This window comes from Struthio camelus, chromosome 4 (genome assembly GCF_040807025.1).
Source record: "Struthio camelus isolate bStrCam1 chromosome 4, bStrCam1.hap1, whole genome shotgun sequence".
In the NCBI taxonomy this organism is placed as follows: Eukaryota; Metazoa; Chordata; class Aves; order Struthioniformes; family Struthionidae; genus Struthio; species Struthio camelus.
In genome coordinates, this window is record NC_090945.1 from 53,603,594 (window position 1) to 53,625,531 (window position 21,938).

The 21,938-nt window shown below is 40.7% G+C and overlaps 1 protein-coding gene across 1 annotated transcript; it reads left to right on the forward strand.

Moving 5' to 3' along the window:
* Positions 1-13,679: 13,679 nt before the first annotated feature.
* On the forward strand, positions 13,680-21,145 carry FRG1 (FSHD region gene 1). Its single transcript, XM_068942710.1, has 9 exons — positions 13,680-14,275; positions 14,408-14,475; positions 16,298-16,420; positions 17,405-17,462; positions 17,640-17,754; positions 18,148-18,252; positions 18,759-18,850; positions 19,233-19,343; positions 20,186-21,145. The coding sequence occupies exons 1-9, from the start codon at positions 14,214-14,216 to the stop codon at positions 20,220-20,222; spliced, it is 771 nt and encodes a 256-aa protein (XP_068798811.1). The 5' UTR covers positions 13,680-14,213; the 3' UTR covers positions 20,223-21,145.
* The last annotated feature ends 793 nt before the right edge of the window (positions 21,146-21,938 follow it).

Consider the following 21,938-nt stretch of genomic DNA (forward strand, 5'->3'; position numbering starts at 1 on the left):
CACAGTGCAAAGTGACTGCATTGCATCCAAAAATCTATCAGTCTATGTTCGGTGCTTTGTCTACAGCATAATCTCTGTAACTCGTATACAAACTAACTCAAAATCAATTTCTGAATGAACCATTAGATGAAATTTTATTAGCTTAACATAAAGCAGAGTGAGGTGCAAAAGCAGTCAAGCACTCAAGCAGGCAACCTGTTAGAACTTACAAGTCAGTAATGGCAGAAAGTGTGCTACAGACATACCCAGGATCAGCATAGATAACATAGATTTGATATCCATTGTTAACGTATTTATCTGAAGGAGAGAGCAGAACTGGTCAAATGGGTAACTGCTTCTGAATGCAGCATCACATTTGAAGCCTAGAAGCACATTAATGCTTTCTAGGTGTTCTGTCAAAACCATACTGTTTCCATTTAGTCTTTCCTATTACAAACAGGGTTATTTAAGACAAGAAAGATTGTTTTTTTCATTTTTACACCAACAGTAAGAAATCATGCAAGAAAATCATGGATTTGCGTGATCATACATTAATTCTGTGAATCCTTAATAAAAAATCCAGATTTTAAGATTTCCTGTATGTATGTGTGCAGAGACACATGCGCGCACACACACTTCCCTTCCCCGCAAGCCCAACATCATATGGAAGAAAACAAGAGAAACTGGGAGGAAAAAATTCAAAGCATTCTCCAGCGAGCATTCTGGTTTTGACAGGGTTAAGTGAGCAGGCCTCATATCATACCGCTGGCTCAGATAAATGGGTTTCATTTCATTGTTTACTTGTACTTGATAAGGTTCTTGGATTGATTCCGGAGGCTCACGATGCCTTCCAGGCACAGGATGTTATTCTTAATACTGCATCCAATGCCTTTCACAACACAGTCGTTTTCTTTAAGACAGGCATTGTGAAACTAAAATGATCAGCAAAATCAGTTTCTCCATTTTTGTAAAATGAAGAAAATTCTGTAAAATGAAATCAATTCTGTGCCAGTGCAATAGCCATAACAACCAGAAATACCAAGAGAGTAAGACAAAAATGATTTTTTTCCCTCTTCTGTCAATGCTGGACAATACGAAGACAGTATGGAATCCAAGATCCATCTTGTTAACCCACAGCTGAAAAAGTATCTAAACGTTGCTTCAAATCACAGAAGCTGCACTTACAGAGAAGGAAAGTATTTTTTAACTGAATCAGCAGTAGCAGCAATTCAGATTTCTAAAATTGAAAAAGTATGTTTTTCTCCTCATACCTCTTCATCTCACATTCAGTTAGTGTCTGCTGAACCCCAAAACCCCATTTGGATGACTTTGCAATGGGAGATATGGTGCATCTGATTATTTCAATACTAAAATCAAGGTTGCTCGCATCTGTTCCTCACCTTGTCACAGACTTGCAAAACCTCAGGCTAGTCACCTCTGTGTATCTTCATTTTCTCATATGTAAAAAGACGGGTATTAACATCTAATTACCTGACAGAAATGTTGAAAGCATTCCTTGCTAACAGTAAATTATTTTAGGAATTTCATTTTCTAATTAATTCAAAGAAGCAAGGTAATGTTATGCTGATCTATTACCCACACTGCCTGGTACTTGTTTTGAAGCTCCTCACTGGAAATATCCCAGGCTGTGTGACATTTTTGCAGCATGCAAAAAAGTGTTACTAGAATAGCAATGCGTAGTACTTCTGCTTAGGATCATATCAAGAAAATGCAGAGGTCAATAAAATAATTAAAACATTAGATAACATTTTCCTGCTTTCTGTGTGAATTTTGGAGCATCCTTTATCTATATGAGTTTGTCCCTGCGCTTCAGAATTTGAGAAGAGCTCTATGTGGTTTATACGTAAACCCTGGTCAAAATCTGCTAGGACTATTTTAAACTTTTCCTGAAGTTTCCTTGAATCTCATCCAGTTCTTTCCTCCATGTCAGCCTACTATAGATTGGACCTATGGGTCTCACTGTGCAAAATAACTCACACATTACTGTAGTAATTGTATTACAACATCTCTGTCTCAAGCATCCTGCCTTCTTAGGGAATCCCTGCCCCCTGCTAAGCACGCAGGGCCTAACTGTATAACTGGTCAACCCTGTCAGAAATATCTGTGAGTGGTAACCCCTTCATCTGCCACAGCTACTTTTAACTGAGGGTACCAATCTTGTAGCATAGAGAACTGAGCAAATCATGCGTTATCTCCTCAGTTTCCACAATTCAGCACCCTGTATATTCACATAAAGTTAAATAGATGGTTGTTAAACTCAACACCGTCATCTGTGAGCTACAGGTCACAGTAACTGCTCAAGGAACAGTTAGTAATCATAGCAAAGTATGATCACTAATCAAAAACCTTACCAACCTAGGAGTTGGTAACCAACTAGGTTACCAACCTAGTAACCTAGGCTGGTTACTAAAATGAACACACTGACCATGGAGCTGCGTAACCTGGTCAGTACAAAATGCCACAAAAGGCGTTTGCAATTCTTTCTTCAGAAGTTCCATCCTTCCTCTCCAAAGTTACATGAAGTGATACAGGCACCTAGCCCTGTTGAGGATTCACACACACACATGCACCTCCATATCCTTCCTATGGACAAGATATAGAATAGATAGTAGCATGCTGGTGCTCCTCAAATGAAATTAGTATTAGTTTTTCCTAGGCAAACTGTAATAGCTATGACAGTACTCAGAGTAGGGCTTTCATTTTTTCAATATGAAGCTAAGGCTTGAATCCTGGAATGCAGAGATACAGATTCAAAACCAGAGAGAGCAGGGAATCACATCCGGGTCTCTGACATGATGGAGGATCACTTAAGTGATATGATAAAAAAAAGCAGAGAATGTTTAGGTTAAGGAATTTAAGTCAAGTGCACTCGGTTAGAAACATTTTTTTTTAAATTCTTTGGCTTACCATATAGCAGTTCATTCAGCACCATCTTCCTCTGCCCAGAGCCAGTCCTCTTATACTCACGAAGAGTTTCACACCTGTGCCTGAGCTTTCCTTTCAAATTAGCTGCTCGTCAACTCTATTACTAAACAAACATGAAGCAGCTGTAGCTCTCAGACTATGATTAAAATTAAACCCTTCAAATCCAGCCTAGCTTAGAGAGCCTCTGTACAGTTGTACTCAACTGATTAACTCCAACTGGTTCACTACTAAAACTAATTATTAATTTAACAGTCTGAAAAAGCTTCAAATAAGGCATTTCACATAGGAGAGATCCAAATAATATCTCAAGTAAAAGATGGAAAGATGATGCCACTAAAATGTTTTAAGAAGAATAAATAATTTATAGTTTTAAATTCCTGGGGGTTTTTTTGCCTGAGAGCAGTTAAACTGTGCATTATTTTACTGATTCATTATTTTGGCTTTTGCACAACACTAGAAAAACAGAATAATGCTGTTATTGGTCTTCTAACAGGGAAGATCCTAGGATCTTCTAGACCAATCAGCCTGCTACCAGCTGCCTGCGCCATCTGTGGTAAAATACTGAGTGCTTACTAGAGGGCTGGGTTCCAGCCAGGCTACAGAACAGGTTTTTGATATGAACTTTCCAGAATACATACCCCCTTCTGTGCAGTCAGTGAAACAAAGGAAAAGACAAATGGGTCTAATCCATAGGTCTGCATTATCCTATTAAATCATGACATGACACATAAAATATTATAGAGCAAGAAGGTTACCTACACAGGGGGAAAGACTTCAGGAAGTACTTTTGCCTTTATAGCTTTAAACAAGAGAAGGTATAATAAGTCTACGCGAAGATTTCTTCTCTGCTGCTAGCTGCAATTTGTAAATAGGAGCAACACTAACCTCATCACCTACTGTCCTTTTCCTTGTTCCTATTTTAGGTTAAAGGTTTTGCGTAAAGATCCACGTGCTTTTTACTGGTATGACTGATGGGCTGAATCCTCTCCATATAATGTTCTACTTAAATCACCCAGCATTTCACTGACACCTAAGTAGTCCCATAAAGGTACCTGCAGTAGTGTTCTACTGACTCAGTTCTCTATCTGTTCACTGACTCCAGCATTCCAAACGTGCCAATATCTCCCCCACAAGACGGGCTGGGGTGTGAGTTCACCTTGACACCCTGTTTCCATCCTCACCTGTCCATTAGCACTACCTTTCAGCAGGAGGATGAGGAAGGGAAGAAACAGGAGAATCCCAAGGATCTGACCTTTCACACACCGCCACCACAGAGGATAGCCACACTGCGTTTCCCATGCCAAGAGTGGACCAGAAGCCTAGCAGTAGCCAAATCCACGTCTCCAGTTCAGCCAGGATTACTGTCTAGCCTCTCTACAGGGAGACATTCAGCAGAAGACAGAACTATGCATCAAGCCAGAATGAGCACTCCATCACCAATTCCAAAGGGAGTATTTGAAAAACCAGCTGCCTCCATCAGGTCTTCCTCCTTCCATCAGCAAGTGACTCACAGGCCACAGGTGACCATTAGGAAGCCACGTCACCTCCAGATGACTTTCATCTGACCTGTACTCCCACACTGACATGCCCATCTATGAGGGTGTCGCTGGCACCAATATTAGGGAGTCCTGTCATGTGCCTCCACACAGAGGAGATGAAACAAGCAGTGGTGCCTGCAATGCTGTTAGCATCTCCTACCAGCACCCACACTTGAGGAGAACAGAGAGAAAAGACCTAGCACCATCAGTTTGTAGGGGTGAAATAGCTGGAAGTAAAGCAAAGCAAGAAAGGGGGTTCCATATGACATCCAGGAGCCTGATAGTATTCTTTCTGTTGTACTGTCTATTTAGAGTTGCTATTGTCATTTGGTAGATGTATGCATAGATTTGCATATGGAGGTACAGGTAACCTGGGCTTTATGTTGCTAGAAACCCTTGGGGGGTTTTCTTTGTTTTTTTTTGTTTTTTTTTTAATTAAGTATGCTGCTTTGGACTCGCGTTGATTCCACAGGGCACTTTTGCTTCTCGTTGCCTTTAAGAGTCAGGCTGTGATATGGTCAGTGTTTATGTTTGTTGTCTTTCTGTGAGTCATCTGTCTCAGGCCATAACCCAAGCATGACACAGGAGTACAGTTAGTCTGAACTGACACTGAAGCTTTCCAGATTGCTGCAATAAACTATTGTGAATAATGTTTCAAACAATATTTGAAAATATTATGTGGTTGTGAACCTTGACTATTATAAACTGCTACCAAGAAGGGCTGGCCTTCTTTATGCACTCCATCAGCCTCTGAGACAAAAGCCTGACCTATAAATAAACATTCTCTTCTTCTTAATGTCCAAGTGCAGCAGGAAAACACTGAAGGGTTATTAAGAGGACTGGCTTGCAGAGCTCACTTCTTGCCTCACACCATGAGACTACCAAAATAATTTTTACACTAAAAATTTGTTCTACCTAAAAGAACATGGGCCTGTTTTCTGAATTTTGTGCCATCTGACAAGAATTTGAACCACCATTTTCATTTTTTCACTCTAACTTCAGCCAGTTGCACATGGTACCCTCTCGTGTCCTGTGCCTGGTTGAGGGGGACAAGACGTCTGCACTTGCTCCGACAGACTGTTTGCCTTGCTCAGAATAGTGGGAATTTCCTCCGTCTCCAGGGGAGAAAGAAGTATAGGGCTATGGTACACCTGCCTAGCGTACCTGACCTTGGACTGCCCATAGCTAGAGCTGAGGTCCTGGACGAATGGTATTTATTTTAACTAGACTAGTCACAGCTTTCTGCTGGATACTGGAGGGAAATACATGTCCCATTCATGAACCTGGCAGAGCTGGACATTTTGTACGTCCTAACTGTGGCAATTCTAGACACCTCAAATAGTGACCAAACCTGAGCTAAGATAACCTGAGCTTGGTTATCTTCAACAAATACAACAGCAGACCTACCAATGCTGAAGATTTTTCCCACCTACCACAGGACTAAGCACCTGACGAAAGCCAGGGAGAATTTCCAGGGAGGTACTCCAGAACGGTTACAGCAGATACTCAAATATACCCCTCCCAGGGGCTCCAGACTCCCAAACAGGACAAAGCCTGCTATGGATATGGCTCAGTGCTCCATTAAGATGCTAACTATGTTATAAGATATACCCCAGCTTTTGCACATGCCTGAAAACTCTGCTTGGATTATTCCCTGTGACTCTGCTCCAACCAGATGTTACTCTGGGATGCACTGGAACACTCAGCCAGTCTCACTGACTTCACCTTTTATGTTCTAAACCAGATCATGGCTTGTCACAAAAGTTTCATGAAGCTGTGACACCAACATGACTATTTTTATCTTTGGCAAATTAGATTTCAGGAGCAGGAGAGACCCCTTCAGCAAAATAAAGTTTAACCGGAAAAAAAATTATTTTTTGCTACACCTAAATTGTAAGAAAAGCACTGATGTATCTGAGGGTATGTTGTGGGGAAAACAGTCGGAAAGCAGTACACGCATACTGAAATGTTCTCTCTCCTTTTCTCTCAGGATCAAAATGCGGGAAGATCAGCAGTTTCAACTCCCACTCATTTACCTGCTGTGACAGGACGCAAGCCAACAGATGTTGCCAACACAAAGCATTCAACAATCATTAGTCAGGCTCAAAAAAACCTCACAACAATGGCTTTAAAAGCTGTACTTTAAAAAATAATATCTATGGTCTTATATTGTTCTGCTTTTCAAATTTTTAAGTCCTTATGATCAAGTTTTATGTCTTTTCTTCATAACCGTGAAGGACACGAATTTTGGACTGCATTTTTTAAATGGAGACTGTTCTCACATCGTTCATTCACTCAAGTTACCGAAGCTTTAAAAAAAAGTCAAGTATGACAGCTGCATTAGTATAGTGAATGCTGGCAACACCGGCTGCCATATTTCAAAGTAGCTTCTGTATATTGTGCTATGGGTTAGAAACTTTATTTCCAAATGGCAAGAAGGAAGGATGAACATAAACTCAGAACTCATTCATTCTGTTTGTGTTGCTTTTCGAAAGCATAACATAAAAAGCTGGACAAACCAGATTTGCTAGTTTTATGACAGACAAAATTTATAGCAAAAGTAGAACTAGATACTGATTCTGGTCCCTATTAAGGTGAAGATCAGAAATCTCTACATCTGCCTTTCATCTCTTTCACTGCCTCAAAATCTAATAACTACTGTTACCATCTGAAGGCTCTTTGGATGAAGAAGCAAGCAGGATAGTCTGAGTTAGGCCTCCAAAAATAAGCATAAGTTAAGTGTCTTTACTGGTCTTTTATATTTGGCCTAAGAAGAATAGAACAAAACAAAAAAACAAACACACACACACACAACTGGAAACACTGTTGCTTACAGTTTACACATTCACTAGGAAGTGAGCAGACAGGAAGAATGAACAGCTGAAACTTCCCTCCAGAGAAAAAAGCTTTTTCTGTCTTTGCCTATGCTATAACTATTCTATAAGCGATAGCCTACAGGTCTCCCTCCCACCTCCACAATTGCTAAGTCCGTATAAAAGCATTTTCTAAAAGAAGTTCACTTGCACTGCATTAGTGAAAATTGTCTTTTAGGGGAAGAGTGTCTGCACTCAGGAAAAATTACACAGAATCGACAGCTATGGAGGATAACTGAGGAAAATCACTTAGAATAGCTCTTCAAATTCAAATGGGCAATGAAAACAATCATAGAGGGTAAATGTTTCAGTCCTGTCAGAAAAAAACACAGAGGGAAATTAAACGGCAATCCTGAGGGAGAACAAACATAATTTACAAAGAAAAAGTACAGTTATATGGCCAGAGAGGACAGCAGCACTGAAAATGAACACCCTGCCAAGGATTCATTCTCCTTTTAAGCTCTGCCAATTCATATCTCCAGTGAAATTATAAAGGACATTCATATAGTCTCATAAGGCACGGGGTAAAAGAAATATATAGCCCAGAGGAAAGTCACATGCTCCTGAGGAAAAAAAAAAAAGGGGGGGGGGAGGGGGAAGAAACAGGAGAACTCTGGCTGGCTGTTTCCCAGTTCTGTCTTGGCTCAGGCCAAATTTCAGAAAGAGAAGTCTCATTGCCAGCAGATGGGAATACTGGGGAAAGGGGAGCTACAGCTCCCTCTGTAAGCTGCTTCTCAGAAGGAAGGCTGTAATGGTTTCCTAGACTATGTGAAACCACCTGTTTTATTTCCTAGTAAGTCACAGAAGAAATATAAAAAAGAAGAAACCTTTTTTCAAACACCTCATAAAAATAATCACTGAATAGAAAACAGATATAAATTAAACTTGATTTAAAAAAGAACAATGAGACAATGATGCATATATATGCAACTGTAAATCTGGGATCATTCTAGACTGCCCACTTCATTTTGTTTCTCTATGAAACCAGTGGATTCCCTAATGAGATCAGCAAACTCAACCATATCTAACAAGGGAAATGAGGCTCACTGGAGAGAGGACAAAAGCGTGTCCCAGAGAGGTCAAAGTCTGCATATGAACATACACCACAGATTCCAGTCCTGCTATAATTTATATGTAAGTTTACATTAGCAAAACAGTACCAATAAATAAGCTAAGGGGTTTTCACCTGAATTTGCACCAAACATGCTAGCTATTTGTCAGGAAAGGTCAAAAAAAAATCAAATAAACTTTTAGAATCAAATTTCTATCCCATAAAAAATGTAATTACTGTATATAGCAATAAATTGTTGCTTAGGCATTAAAAGTAATGCAGTTTGATTTTTCACTCATTAGTGTCCTATGATTTACTAGGAGTTTTTTCTCACAGACTCCTCTTTGCATGAGCAAGGAACTCCTGGCAAAGCTCCAGCAGAAGAAGGAGGTGTACAGACTGTGGAAAAGGGGACAAGCCACTCGGGAGGAATACAGGGACTTTGTCAGAGTGTGCAGGGATGCGACAAGGAAGGCTAAGGCCCATTTGGAATCAAATCTGGCAAGGGATGTCAAGGACAACAAGAAGGGCTTCTTCAAATACATCAACAGCAAAAGGAAGACTAGGGAAAACGTGAGCCCGCTGCTGAATGGGGCGGGTGCCCTGGTAACAAAGGAGATAGAGAAGGCAGAGTTATTGAATGCTGCCTTTGCTTCAGTCTTCACTGCTAAGGCCAGTCCTCAGGAATTCCAGACCCTGGGGACAAGAGAGGAAGGCTAGAGAAAGGAAGACCCTCCCTTGGTGGAGGAGGATCAGGTTAGAGATCTTTTGTCCAAACTTGACATCCATAAATCCATGGGCCCTGACGGGATGCACCCACGAGTGCTGAGGGAGCTGGATGTTATCACTAGGCCACTCTCCATCATCTTGGAAAGGTCCTGGAGATCAGGAGAGGTGCCTGAGGACTGGAAGAAAGCCAATGTCACGCCAGTCTTCCAAAAGGGCAGGAAGGAGGAGCCAGGAAACTCCAGGCCTGTCAGCCTCCCCTCCATCCCTGGAAAGGTGATGGAACAGCTCCTCCTGGAGGTCCTCACTAAGCATGTGGAGGACAAGAAGGTGATCAGGAGTAGTCAGCATGGATTCACCAAAGGGAAATCATGCTAGACCAACCTGAGAGCCTTCTAGGACGGGATGACTGGCTGGGTAGATGAGGGCAGAGCAGTGGATGTTGTCTACCGGGACTTCAGCAAGGCTTTGGACACTGTCTCCCATCACATCCTCCTAGGTAAGCTCAGGAAGTGTGGGCTAGATGAGAGGACGGTGAGGTGGATTGAGAACTGGCTGGATGGCCGAGCTCAGAGGGTTGTGGTGAATGGCGCAGAGTCAAGTTGGAGGCCTGTGGCTAGTGGTGTCCCCCAGGGGTCAGTCCCGGGTCCAGTCTTGTTCAGTGTATTCATCAATGACCTGGAGGAAGGGACAGAGCGCACCCTCAGCAAGTTTGCTGATGATACTAAACTGGGAGGAGAGGCTGACACACCAGAAGACCGTGCTGCCATTCAGAGGGACCTGGACAAGCTGGAGAGATGAACGGAGAGGAACCTCATGAAGTTCAACAAAGGCAACTGCAGAGCCCTGCACCTGGGGAGGAATAACGCCATGCGGCAGTACAGGCTGGGGGTTGACCTGCTGGAAAGTAGCTCTGCCGAGAAGGACCTGGGAGTCCTGGTGGACAACAGGTTGATCATGAGCCAGCAATGTGCCCTGGTGGCCAAGAAGGCCAATGGGATCCTGGGCTGCATGAGGCAGAGTGTTGCCAGCAGGTCAAGGGAGGTGATCCTGCCCCTCTACGCAGCCCTGGGGAGGCCTCACCTGCACTACTGTGTCCACTTCTGGGCTCCCCAGTGCAAGAGAGACATGGCACTCCTGGAGAGAGTACAGCGGAGGGCTACCAAGATGATTAGAGGGCTGGAGCATCTCTCCTATGAAGAAAGACTGCAAGAGCTGGGCCTGTTCAGCCTGGAGAAGAGAAGATTGAGAGGCGATCTCATCAATGTGGACAAGTATCTGAAGGGAGGGTGTCAAGAGAATTGGGCCAGACTCTTCTCCACAGTGCCCAGCGACAGGACAAGAGGCAATGGGCAGAAACTGAAGCACAGGAAGTTCCGTCTCAACCTGAGGAAAAACTTCTTCACTGTGAGGGTGACAGAGCATTGGAACAGGTTGCCCAGAGAGGTAGTGGAGTCTCCTTCCCTGGAGATATTCAAAACCCGTCTGGATGTGATCCTGGGCAATATGCCCTAGGTGACCCTGCTTGAGCAGGGAGGTTGGACGAGATGATCTCCAGAAGTCCTTTCCAACCCAAACGATTCTGTGATTCTGTGAGGTTCTCTCCTGTCTCTGTTAAGATAGGAATTCAAATTGCAGCCCTTCCTGCAGCCAGGGAACTTACAGTTTCTCTTTTCTACTTACCTAACAGCAGCTTCAGAACTCACAGTAGCTTGTCTTCTTAGCAGATGGGTTGAGGTCACATTTGAATGAAACTGGCCAGCAGTTAAAAAAATACTGACACGGAAACATAGACTAACAGAGAGACAAATACAAATACATTCATACACATATATAAATTTCCTTAGCAAATCGGGATAAAAAACAGAGCAATTAGTGGAAAATAACAACAGAATTTGGGAGAAGTAGACATGACAGGGCATTTTGAATGATGAGCAGGAACCAGAGGGGGGGATCCTAAGCAAACACCATACAGAGTTGGCCTTTGCGTGAGATTACAGTACATTAAGGGTAACTGACCCATTTCTTTTTGTCATGCCCTCAGTGCCCAACAGAAATCCTGAATGGATTTTGGTAAGTGTTCTGTGGTATCCCTCACTGCCAAATCCCAGGCAGAGCAGCAGCCTGGAGAACCAGAGGCAGAAAAGGTCTGGCTAGCCACAAAAACTTAGCCACAGTAACTTTAGTAAGTGACAGTGAAGGAAGGTAAGGCAGGGAGTGATTAGGCAAAGTGGAAGAAGCTGAGAAACCATAACCAACACAGGGTCTCTGAATCAGGGATGCCAAGGGACTGGGGACCTGAGCTGGGGCTCCATCCTGCCCGACTTGGGGCAGGGTTAGAACCCCTTTGTATTTTCCAGTATTCTAAATATTATACCATGAACTGACTAAGCAGTAAGAGTGCCATTTTGATAATATCTATTTGTCTGGGCTAAAAATCTAACAGTAACATTTCAGATTTTCTTAAAGGTAATTTCAGGTCACATTTAAAATTCAGAATTTATAATAAAATCATTTTCAGCATTCAAATGCCAAGAATGAAATCAACTTTTTATTTACATTTGTCATGCCACTGCAAAACACAACATCACATGCCAGGGATGTATCGACATTCTCACACAACCGCTGTCAAACAATACGAGAAACCATTGCAACATTCCAGTATATGTACTTTGCCCATTAGAGAAATATTAAAAAATAGTTGCTCTGGTTCTAACTCGCGTCAGATTTTCCTCCTTCAGTAAATGAGTAAACAAAACTATATCAATCTTGGCTGTTATATCAGTCAGCAACTTCACAAGGGTCCCTTAGTTATAAATGAAAGCAAAAAAAAAGCATATAAACTATTTGTCAGCTCTGCTATCAGGAGGACTAATTCAAGTTTCTGGGATTTGGGAGAAATGTATATATTCCTAACATAAACAAACAAGACAAGAGTAAACTCCATAGCTCTCAAATTTTGGTCCAGGCCTTTCTCCAGGCTTTTAAGACACTAGGCTGTATCTTACGGACACTCAGTCTCAGCTCTCCAGTTCCATCAGTCCAAAGTATCTGTGGGAAACATTGTCTGTAATGATCCTCTTCAAACTTGAATGATAAAAGTGAACATTTTGCAAACGACACCTGAGCCAATCTGCCCCATCTGCATGAGAGACAGCAAATGATTCCACTCTTTAGGCATTTAAAATAAAATGTACATATGACAAATTCCAAGCTGGCAACAAAATCCAGTCATTAAAAAAAGTGATTTGTTTTCTACAATTGCAAACACAAAGGCTCCATTTATTTCCATTGCTATAAAGAAAATGAGCCATTATATTTTTTTAAACAATCATAGCTAGCACATTTTGGAAATGTTTTAATCTCAAAATACTAACTAGAAAATTAGAGTTTAAATAGCTTTTCTAAAATGGTACCATTTTAGATAGCGTTCTGATTGATGGCATCACTTTGCCTGTGGGAAAAGATTTCACTGTCTTTTGTGTATAATGTAGTGGTGCGCATTTTTTGCTGGTGTCATTAAAATTAAAAAAAAAATTTAAATGTGAATTGTAAATACAATTATATTCACTAACAAGAAGATATATTTTACATTACAGGAGCCTGAAAAACATCTACATTTCTTTTAAAATTAGAGATTTATTGTCTCTCTGTCCTTTCCCACCTCTGTCCCTCTTTCTCTTCATAATGGTGAAAATACAATATCAAATATAATTGATATGGCCCCTAAGAAATCTTACAAAGCTGCTTGACTCTACACAGAGTGAGTAGCTTAGCTGAACTCACTGGGACTATTCCTGATGCAAAAATGCAAGCATCTGTGCATCCTTCCAGGATCAAGATCTGTAACGATGATCTGTAATCAAATAAACTACTATTTTTTTTCAAATTTCTTTGTCTGCACTTATTTGTTTGGATATAGCAACATCTGGTGGACAAACAGCAAAATATAAAGTCAAAACTTTATAAAAATGTTTTTATCAAGTGGCTGTGATTTCAGTGACTTTAGAGGCTTTGACAAAATCATATATGAGAATTTCATCTTTCACTTCTAGAAGGTTCCTTTACGGTGCTGAGGAAAGTCTGAAAGCATACATGAGTTATGAAATCATAAATCAAAAGGAAGCAATCAAACACAATTATCTATGTACGCACAGACACAAGACAAGATTTGATTGAGCTGGTATTGCTCATTTGACAAGCTAGTATAACCAGAAAAAGCAGAAAAAACTTTTGGGCACAAAACCCCTTCCATTACTGTGAAGTAGAAACGACAGACTACAAGGCTAAATGCATATTACTAACAACTGTCCTAATTCAGAGTCTAGTTCCATATGTATTAGTTAGGCCACAGCACAAAGAAAAGGGAGCAGTCCATTTTGAGAAGATATGTTAACAGCGGAGGTGCTTGGACGCCAGGGGACAGCCAGAGGTGGAGTTTGCTCTGTGGAATAACGAGAGGCAAACGGACAGGAGCAAATTGTCATAACTCCCCTCCACACACAGCCCCGGAGCCTGAGTTTGGTGAATTCAGCAGACTTACGGGTCTCCCCTCCCAGCCTTGTCTGCGAAGCCCTCCCTCCAGCGCCAGTGCGCCGGGCCCTGGTGCACGGCCAGCTCCACGGTCAGCGGGCTCCCTGCGCCACCGCCGCTCAAGGCCCCTCCGACCTGCTGTTTTTGGACACGCAGGGCAACGCAGCCCCGAGGCGGGCCGGGCAGGCCGCAGCGCCCTCGCCCCTCCTCACCGCCGGGCTCCGCGGTCAGGGCCGCCAGCGGCCCGAGCAGCCAGCGCAGCCGTGAGCCAACGCCGGTTTAGAAGCGGAGGACCTGGCGGGGTGTAGCTTTAGTGTAACTTTAACCTCTCCTCGCTTTATTCTCTCCCTCGCTCCCCGCTCAGGTCGCGCGTCTCGGCGCCCGCGGCCCACGACGCCACAGCAGCACACACCGCCGCCCGGGCCTGGCCCAGGGCGCATGCGCGCCCTGGGCACACGCTCAGTTACCAGCAGGGGAAAGCGCGCGGGTGAAGCTTGCCGCTCCGGGGCTTCCGTCGGTTCGGCAGCGCGTCAAGGGGCGGTACCTCTGCGCTTGCCGTAGCCCGACATGGCGGAGTATTCGTGCGTCAAGTCCACCAAGCTCGTCCTCAAAGGGGCGAAGGAGAAGAGGTGAGGGCTGGTGGCGGCCCGTGCGCCCCCCTTCCCCGCGCCGCCGGCTCCCGGCCGGCCTTCCTTCCCTCCCCTGCCCGCCGGGGGCTGGCTCGGGGGCCCCTTCCCACCGTGCTCTGTCTCACTTTGCAGCAAGAAGAAGCACAAAGACAAGAAAAGGAAAAGGGAGGAGGATGCGGAAGAGCAACTTGACGTTGTCGGTGAGTCGCTTCCCAGGAGTTATGGGGCAGTGCGGAAATGACAGGTGTTGGCAGGAGCTGAAGGGATTTCTATAGGGCTCCTTCAGCTGCGTGTAGTCCCCCGTGCAAATAACGTGTGGTGGCAAATAGCTGTAAACCTGCATGTTGCAGTCCTTGTAGACTCCAGGTGGAACTTTTGGCACCAATGAGGCGCATTTTACGCTTGTCTTTTTAGTTGAAGTATGTGCTCTTTTAATCTCGAGACTGTTCTCTGTTTGAGTCTCACTTGTTTTCCATAGTATTTGCTTCAGAAGAGCCTTCTGCCCAAAACTGAATTTTCTAGCATGTAATGCTCCTATTTAATGAATGCATTTGCACATATATAGTCTTTCTCATGTGTTACTGTTACTTGCAGATTACTAGCTGGATCAGCTGTGTTTTCAGTTCCTACTCTGTCACTAGTTACTTTTATGATGGTGAGAAACAAGTCACTGAGATCAGCCTCTTTCAAAAGAAAGAGATTCGTTTCAAAAACAAAAGAGTATCACTCTGTTTTCCATATGTCACACTTAACTATGATGTGTTCACATTATCAAATGTTACAGTTAATTTAAACTGAAGACACAAATACTAATCAGTAACAAAATATAATTTTATTTGTTTCTTTCTCATAAAATTGGAGAATCGAAGTTGTATCTAGGTTTTGATCATGAGTTGTAACTTAACAGACTGTTGCCCTTCAAATCTCTCTTGTCCTTGATTCATCACAGCTCACTTCGTGGACAAGAACAACCAAAAAATAACCACAAAGTCATGAGGGAGACAGATACATACTGCATCGTATGGCTTACAAGATAAACGTTATCTTTTATTATATGCATGTGGGCAAAGCTATAGCAGCGCGTGAAGAGTCTTCGTTATTCCTTTATTCAAACAAAACGTGATCTATGAAGAAACGTGCTGTTGTGTGACTAGGAAAATGTGAAATAGTGTTGTTGATGTTCTATGTTCTTTAGTTCACCCAGACTTCAGAAGAGTGCTGGAAGAGATTTGGAAAATTCATTTGCTGGCCTGCAAGCCTTGTCTGTGTGGGGCAAGACAGTTAGCTTCATATATTGTGTGGAGATAGGAGATGATTATTTCTGCTCAAGAAAAAGACTGACTTGCAGAATTTACTGGGTGGAAAAAGAACACCTTATGCAGATTAATAATTATTGCTTTTAGGCAGAAAATACTTTAAAATTTCCTCTTGATATATTATTTTACCTGTTGAAAAATATAAATGTTGTAAGAACTTTCACTCAGGGAACGTGCATAGGGCTGTCCTTGACTTTGGTAGCATTTTGTGACTCAAATGTCCGAACGCAGATTAGCTTGAACAACTTAAAATTAAGGATTACAGCTCACGTGAAGTAATTTAACAGCAAGTTGCTGCTAAAAGAGATGATTTTACCATTTCTCTTGTGTTGGAGAATCTAATAATTGGGTGTGACCACAGAACTGCAGGAGGCTGGACCAGAGAAAAAAATATCTTCTTTACAAGATATATCTTCTGCTAGGTCCTACTTTGTCCCCTAACAGCACAAAGAAGGGATGACATGCAGAAGCCTGTGACTCGAGAGGGCAGGGCGGGGGTAGAATAGCAAGACTGCCTGTTTCAGCAGCAGCTCACTATTAAATTGGCTTTGTAGCATAGTGTAATGCACAAAGATCCTAAAATATAGTAGCAGATTGCCATCTCTAGAAAGTCAAATCTCAGAAGAGACACAGGAATACCATCTCTTGAACTACTGTAACCAAAAGTGTTAATTATTCTATTACATATTGTGTTTTTGTATTTTAGGAAACTGGTGGGCCATCAGTAATTTCGGTGAAATTACAGGAACTATAGCTATAGAAATGGACAAAGGAGCTTACATCCATGCTCTTGACAATGGCTTGTTTACGCTTGGAGCACCACATAAAGGTTTGTTGTGGGAAATCTGTTTAAAAACAAAACAGAGGCAGTTTTAGTAATGCAAGGCATAAAAAAGCAGCAAGGTTTAAAGGCAAGCAGTTTTACAGACTAAAAGTATGTAAATAATGTAAGAACACAAGCTGCAGTACATAACTGACTTAAAACTAATAACAGTCAGTTTCACTTATCTAGTTTCTTGCTCTTTTATGTGTACAGTAAACTGAATTACTTGGGAGATGATCACCCAATAAAAGCCTTACCACTTACTAAGTAAAAAGCAGTATAACGTTTATTAAATTCTGTAATATCTTTATGGTGTCAATTGAAGAGTGAAACTCGAGTCAGATGAGTTTCAAGGCTTATTGTCAAGGGCTTGTGTTGCTATACTTGTTCTTCTCTTGTTTAAGTGGAATGCAAGAGCGGCCAGATAATTAGCTTATCCCTCACTTTGAATCTGAGAGCCATCAGTCAAACAAGGGCTATTCCAAAACCCTGAAAGTGTGTTTCATTCTCAAACTGAGGTCAAGGCAAAGATGGCAGTATTATCTCATTTCAGTTTTGAGGGATGGAGAGGCTAGTGGCTTTCAGAATAGTCACTTATGTTACCTTAGCTGAACCATAATATGTTTTGTTATGGAAAAAATAATATTGCAAGGAGATTAAGGTTTTCATAGCTGTCTGGAGAATTACGACACGTTCTCAGTTGTGAATTTCTTGAAGCAAGGACTGTCTTTATTTTGTGTTGTGTTTCAAGCACTCTTATCTATATGAACATAAATAAGCACCTGTGGGTTTTTTTTTCTTTTTTTTGAGCGTGTATATTTCAAAAGGGGTTTTCAAAAAATCTGGCATTGCAGCCTTCCGTGGTACATAAGTGTGTAGTAATAGCTGTTATATAATTCATCAGGCTGCTTTAAACTCCACAGCGTTAACAGGTTAAGATATTGAATGTTTAATATTTCATACATAAGTAATGGAAAATTCATCCCTCAGATGATGAAGGCCCTAGTCCTCCTGAGCAATTTACAGCAGTAAAGCTGTCTGATACAAGGTGAGTACTATAACAAAATGTTGTAAGTTTTGACTGTTGTTATCTTTGCTTCTGGTTTCAATACATGTTTAATAGTCGCTTCAAAATTACTGTATAATGATAACATGACTGTTGTATGTTGGATATTGTGGATTATTTTAATTCAAAACAGGATTTATTGTTTTCCTATACTTTGAGGATCGCTCTGAAGTCTGGTTATGGCAAATACCTTGGTATAAATTCAGATGGACTTGTCGTTGGACGTTCAGATGCTATAGGATCAAGAGAGCAATGGGAACCTGTCTTCCAAGATGTAAGCTATCTGGAATAATTCATTTGATGTTCCTGGCATTCGACTGTATTTTGAGTTAAGTCTATAAGACAAGGCACTAAAATACTCTTTGTGCAGTAAAAACCTTTTGAAACCTTGCCAGTATTATAACTTCTAACTTTTTATTTTCCTAACTACCATGATTTATTATATTTCTTTGAAAGTTCTTAAATACTTCAAGTTACTGCATTTTGGCAGCTATATACAATTCAGAAATGAAGGAGACAGTAATACTGCCAGCTGTTGGAGCATCAATACAGAAAAGAACAGAACACAATTACACAGCTTTTTATTATATTATAGAGGCTAAATGTTACGAATCAAGATTTATATACAAACTCTTTATGTTAATAATATGTGATATTATTTATGCAGAAGAAAATGGCTTTACTAGCAGCAAACAGCCGTTTTATTCGATGTAATGAAGAGGGAGACATAGAAGCCAAAAGTAAAACTGCAGGAGAAGAAGAAATGATAAAGGTAATAGATATTATGTAGAATTTGTACAATTAATGCAGCATTGGTATGAATATTCAGACTTACCCCAGTATCTGTATGCTACAGTTTACAGTTAGCATGTAGTTATAACCGTATTATATAAGCTGTCCGGTGATTTGGCCTCAAAAAAGGCAAATGAGCACCAGGATTACATAAGCTAAGGTATTTTCTATAGAGATAGGAAAGTATTTTACCCTTGCTAATTTTAATGGTGCTCCTTTGAGATGAAGGGGATTGTATTATTTACAGTGCTGTCAAGGACTAGACTTAACCCATGCTTCAGGCTAGAGCTGCTGCTTTTGTTACAGTTGTCTTCGATCTGAGTTGTCTCAGTTGTTTCCAGTTATGAAATAACAAATTGAAAATCTGAGAATTTAAAAAGTCACTGTGACTCGTATTCTGTTATGAAGCATATATTGTCGTCTTTTAACCTGTAACATTTTTTTATATATACTCATTTTCTGTTTTGTTTTTCTCTCAATGGCTAGATTCGTAGTTGTGCTGAAAGAGAAGCCAAGAAGAAAGATGACGTTCCAGAAGAAGACAAAGGAAATGTTAAACAGTGTGAAATCAATTACGTGTATGTAATTGAAAGCCATTAACAGGCAGCGTTCTAAAATCGGCTCTCTCTGACTTCTCCATGCTCAAGTACCAAATTTTTTGGTTTCAGGAAAACATTAGGGGGCTTTACTCCCTGACTGGTGATGCTGATAGTGGAAGGGACTCTTTAAAACCTGTAACTACTTTGTGTCAATCATGTTTCTCCCACTTAGAATGCCAAAAATGCCAGACTAGTTTGCACCTGTAGAAGTCTTAGGGCAATATTTGATATCATGATGGTTTGCTTGGATTTTATTAGACCAGTTGCATAACAGATATTAAGATTCTGATTATAGCTGCTGTTTTATTGAAACACAAAACTCTAGGGAAGTTACACTTTTTACACTTCTTTTCTTTTGTAGAAAGAAATTCCAAAGTTTTCAAGACAAAAAACTCAAAATAAGCAAAGAAGACACAAAAGCCCTCAGAAAAGCCAGGAAAGAAGGCACTTTTCATGAAACACTGCTTGACAGGTACTTTAAAGTACACAAAATAATGTGCTAATTAAAAACTATCGGGAGATGGAATTACAGTAAACTCTCCTCTCTGCTCTGGGTCCTGCTGCCTGTGTTTTGGGGTTTGTTCTGAATTCTCACTTCTTTAGCTGAAGCTTCCAGGTTTGGATTTATCAAGAAATGAATTCTTGTGGAAGCCTTTAACTGGGTTTGTTCAGTATGTTTTGTACAGAGGATGCAAGAATTTGTTTTAATCATAAAAATTAGATTAATTTTTAACTTTTTCAACACGCATGGCACCAGAACATTTTCGGGAGGGGAGAGCTGTGTGTTTATAGAGGAAATAGCATATATTGAGAAGTGACTTTATGTGATCTAGTGGGAGTAACTCTTTTTTTTCTTTTTAATTGAGCAAAGAGTATAGAAACTGGCTTGAAATTTTAAAATATTTTCTGTCAGTATGCCATATAAAAGAAATGTTTGCACTAATTCAAATTGCAGAATCTGATTGCAGAAGACTATTTTTGATGTTCCCTAGTTGCATGTGGTGTGAGGGCGCTCTCTGGTCATCACAGATTGAGTGTCACTTTCAAATCACTCTAGATCTGACTACATTCTTCTGAGTGATCTGACAAAATGCAGTCTGTGATGATTTGGAGGAAAGACAACGTTAACTTGCCACATTATAGTTCTAATAGTTAAGAAAACAAAATTACTAAACAAAAGTATTGTCAGACCTTTATACATACTTTGAAGTAAAGTTTTAAATGCCTCCTTAACACTTTGAAGCAGATAAAATATTCAAATACAATCATATTCTGTTTTAATCTAAATCTTTTTTCATTACTCTTTCCATATAGGAGAGCAAAATTGAAAGCAGATAGATACTGCAAGTGACGATCAGCTGACCCATCTTCTGTATCTTTGGCAGTACAGTCAAGTTAAAAACGAGTAAAATGTTTTATAATGATGATTTTTACACAGGGCTTTGTTTTGGATAGTTTTTAAAGGATCACCTGAGAGTTGTAATTAAGCATCAAGCTAATGTCATCTTTCAGTAATATCGTTATTAAGCTTACTCTAAAGTTACAAGCTATTGACATTGTTAGATAATTATTTACTGAAAACAAATTATTTGCCCCACTGAATTTTCCAAAGTGGTTGCAAGGAACCTGTACTTGGAGGTGGTGATTAAGGGCAGGAAGAGAACAACAACAAACTTCAAAAGCAGAATACTGTTAATGCATTGAACCATTAAGAAATCTGTAGCTATAATGAACAAACAGGAAATAATTGAAAATAAATGTCTGTGAATACATCCTATCAGATCCCAAGTAGGACTTTGATGGAGCCATCCTACTTTGATGGAGCCTCACCTACTGCGTCAGGTGAGGATTTGGGCCAGGATTTTCTGACTCAATAAAACAACATTCAAAACAGACCCACTGTTTAGGTGAATAAATGGCCTAATCCATGTACTGGCAAGAGTGTGGACAAGTCATGAGAATCCTATTACAAATGAACATGCAGGTGCTTTCTAAGAAAAGAGGATGACTGTTTTGTGTTAGCAAGTTGCTTATTTTACCGGGGGGGGGGGAGGGGGAGCGGAATTGATTTCAACTGCAATTTTGCTGATTTGTCTGTTGCTGGTTTGTCTACCGCATGGACTTCATATTTAATAAAACCACAGGGACCTTTTTATTTTTAAGGTCATATTATAATATACATTCCTAATATCTCCTATAAATTGTGGCTCCTGTTTCTATTCTGATTATCAAAAATCTTTTCAATAAAAACGTCTCCATAGGAACTACCTTGAACACCGCTTCCCTAATCCGCTTTATAAAGGTTAGTTGGTGACGATGTTGAGGATTCTTATGGTGGTAACCTGGGCTGTCTCCATGAGGCCCTCTTCTGGCTGTCAGTTTGAACTGCATGAATAATACAAAGCAAACCAGTGCAAGATAATGAGGTCTTTAAAAAAGAGGCCAAGAACAGACCAATAAAGTCTAGTCAGGAGTGGCAATTTAAATTGGTCTAATTTCATAGGCAGTTGGTCTTGAGGAAAAAGCATAAAGAATTTAAGTACCTCGTAATTGTTTAAACCCACTATTGAATTTTCTACATTAAAACAAATTATAACTATATATGGAAAGCTAGTTGAGGTTAACCACAAAAGCATTTATTTTTATAAGGATTTAGAAAAATAAGGCTATAGCCCATTCAAACTTATGGAACTTAGAAATGAAAAACTCCATGGGCTGGGCAAATTCATGCTATAACAGAGGAATTATTAAATTCAGTTGTTTCTGGATTTTTGTTTGCTTTTCTGACCCTTTTTCTGAGTTGTTCTTAAGCTTTCCATGCCTAGCTCTCTGCATTATAAGCACAGAGATTTTTGCCGCAGGGCTTTCCCATGTAAGGGAGTAATTTTTTATATATATATACATACACATATATAGATATATATATATACTTGTGTATTATTTTACAAGTATACATATACTTGTTAGTTTGTTATGCAAGTATCTATTTAAGAATGAGTGCTTTTTCTTCCCACTTTAGCTTTTGCTGCTGAAAAGCTTTTTCCCACTTAGTGGGAAATCAGGGTAT

Bases quoted from the DNA above. Each gene is read 5' to 3' on its own strand.
- FRG1 (XM_068942710.1), top strand. From the start codon at position 14,214: ATGGCGGAGTATTCGTGCGTCAAGTCCACCAAGCTCGTCCTCAAAGGG. The intron at 14,276-14,407 runs GTGAGGGCTGGT...CTCACTTTGCAG, and splicing joins AAAGGGGCGAAGGAGAAGAG to CAAGAAGAAGCACAAAGACA. The intron at 17,463-17,639 runs GTGAGTACTATA...CTATACTTTGAG, and splicing joins GTAAAGCTGTCTGATACAAG to GATCGCTCTGAAGTCTGGTT.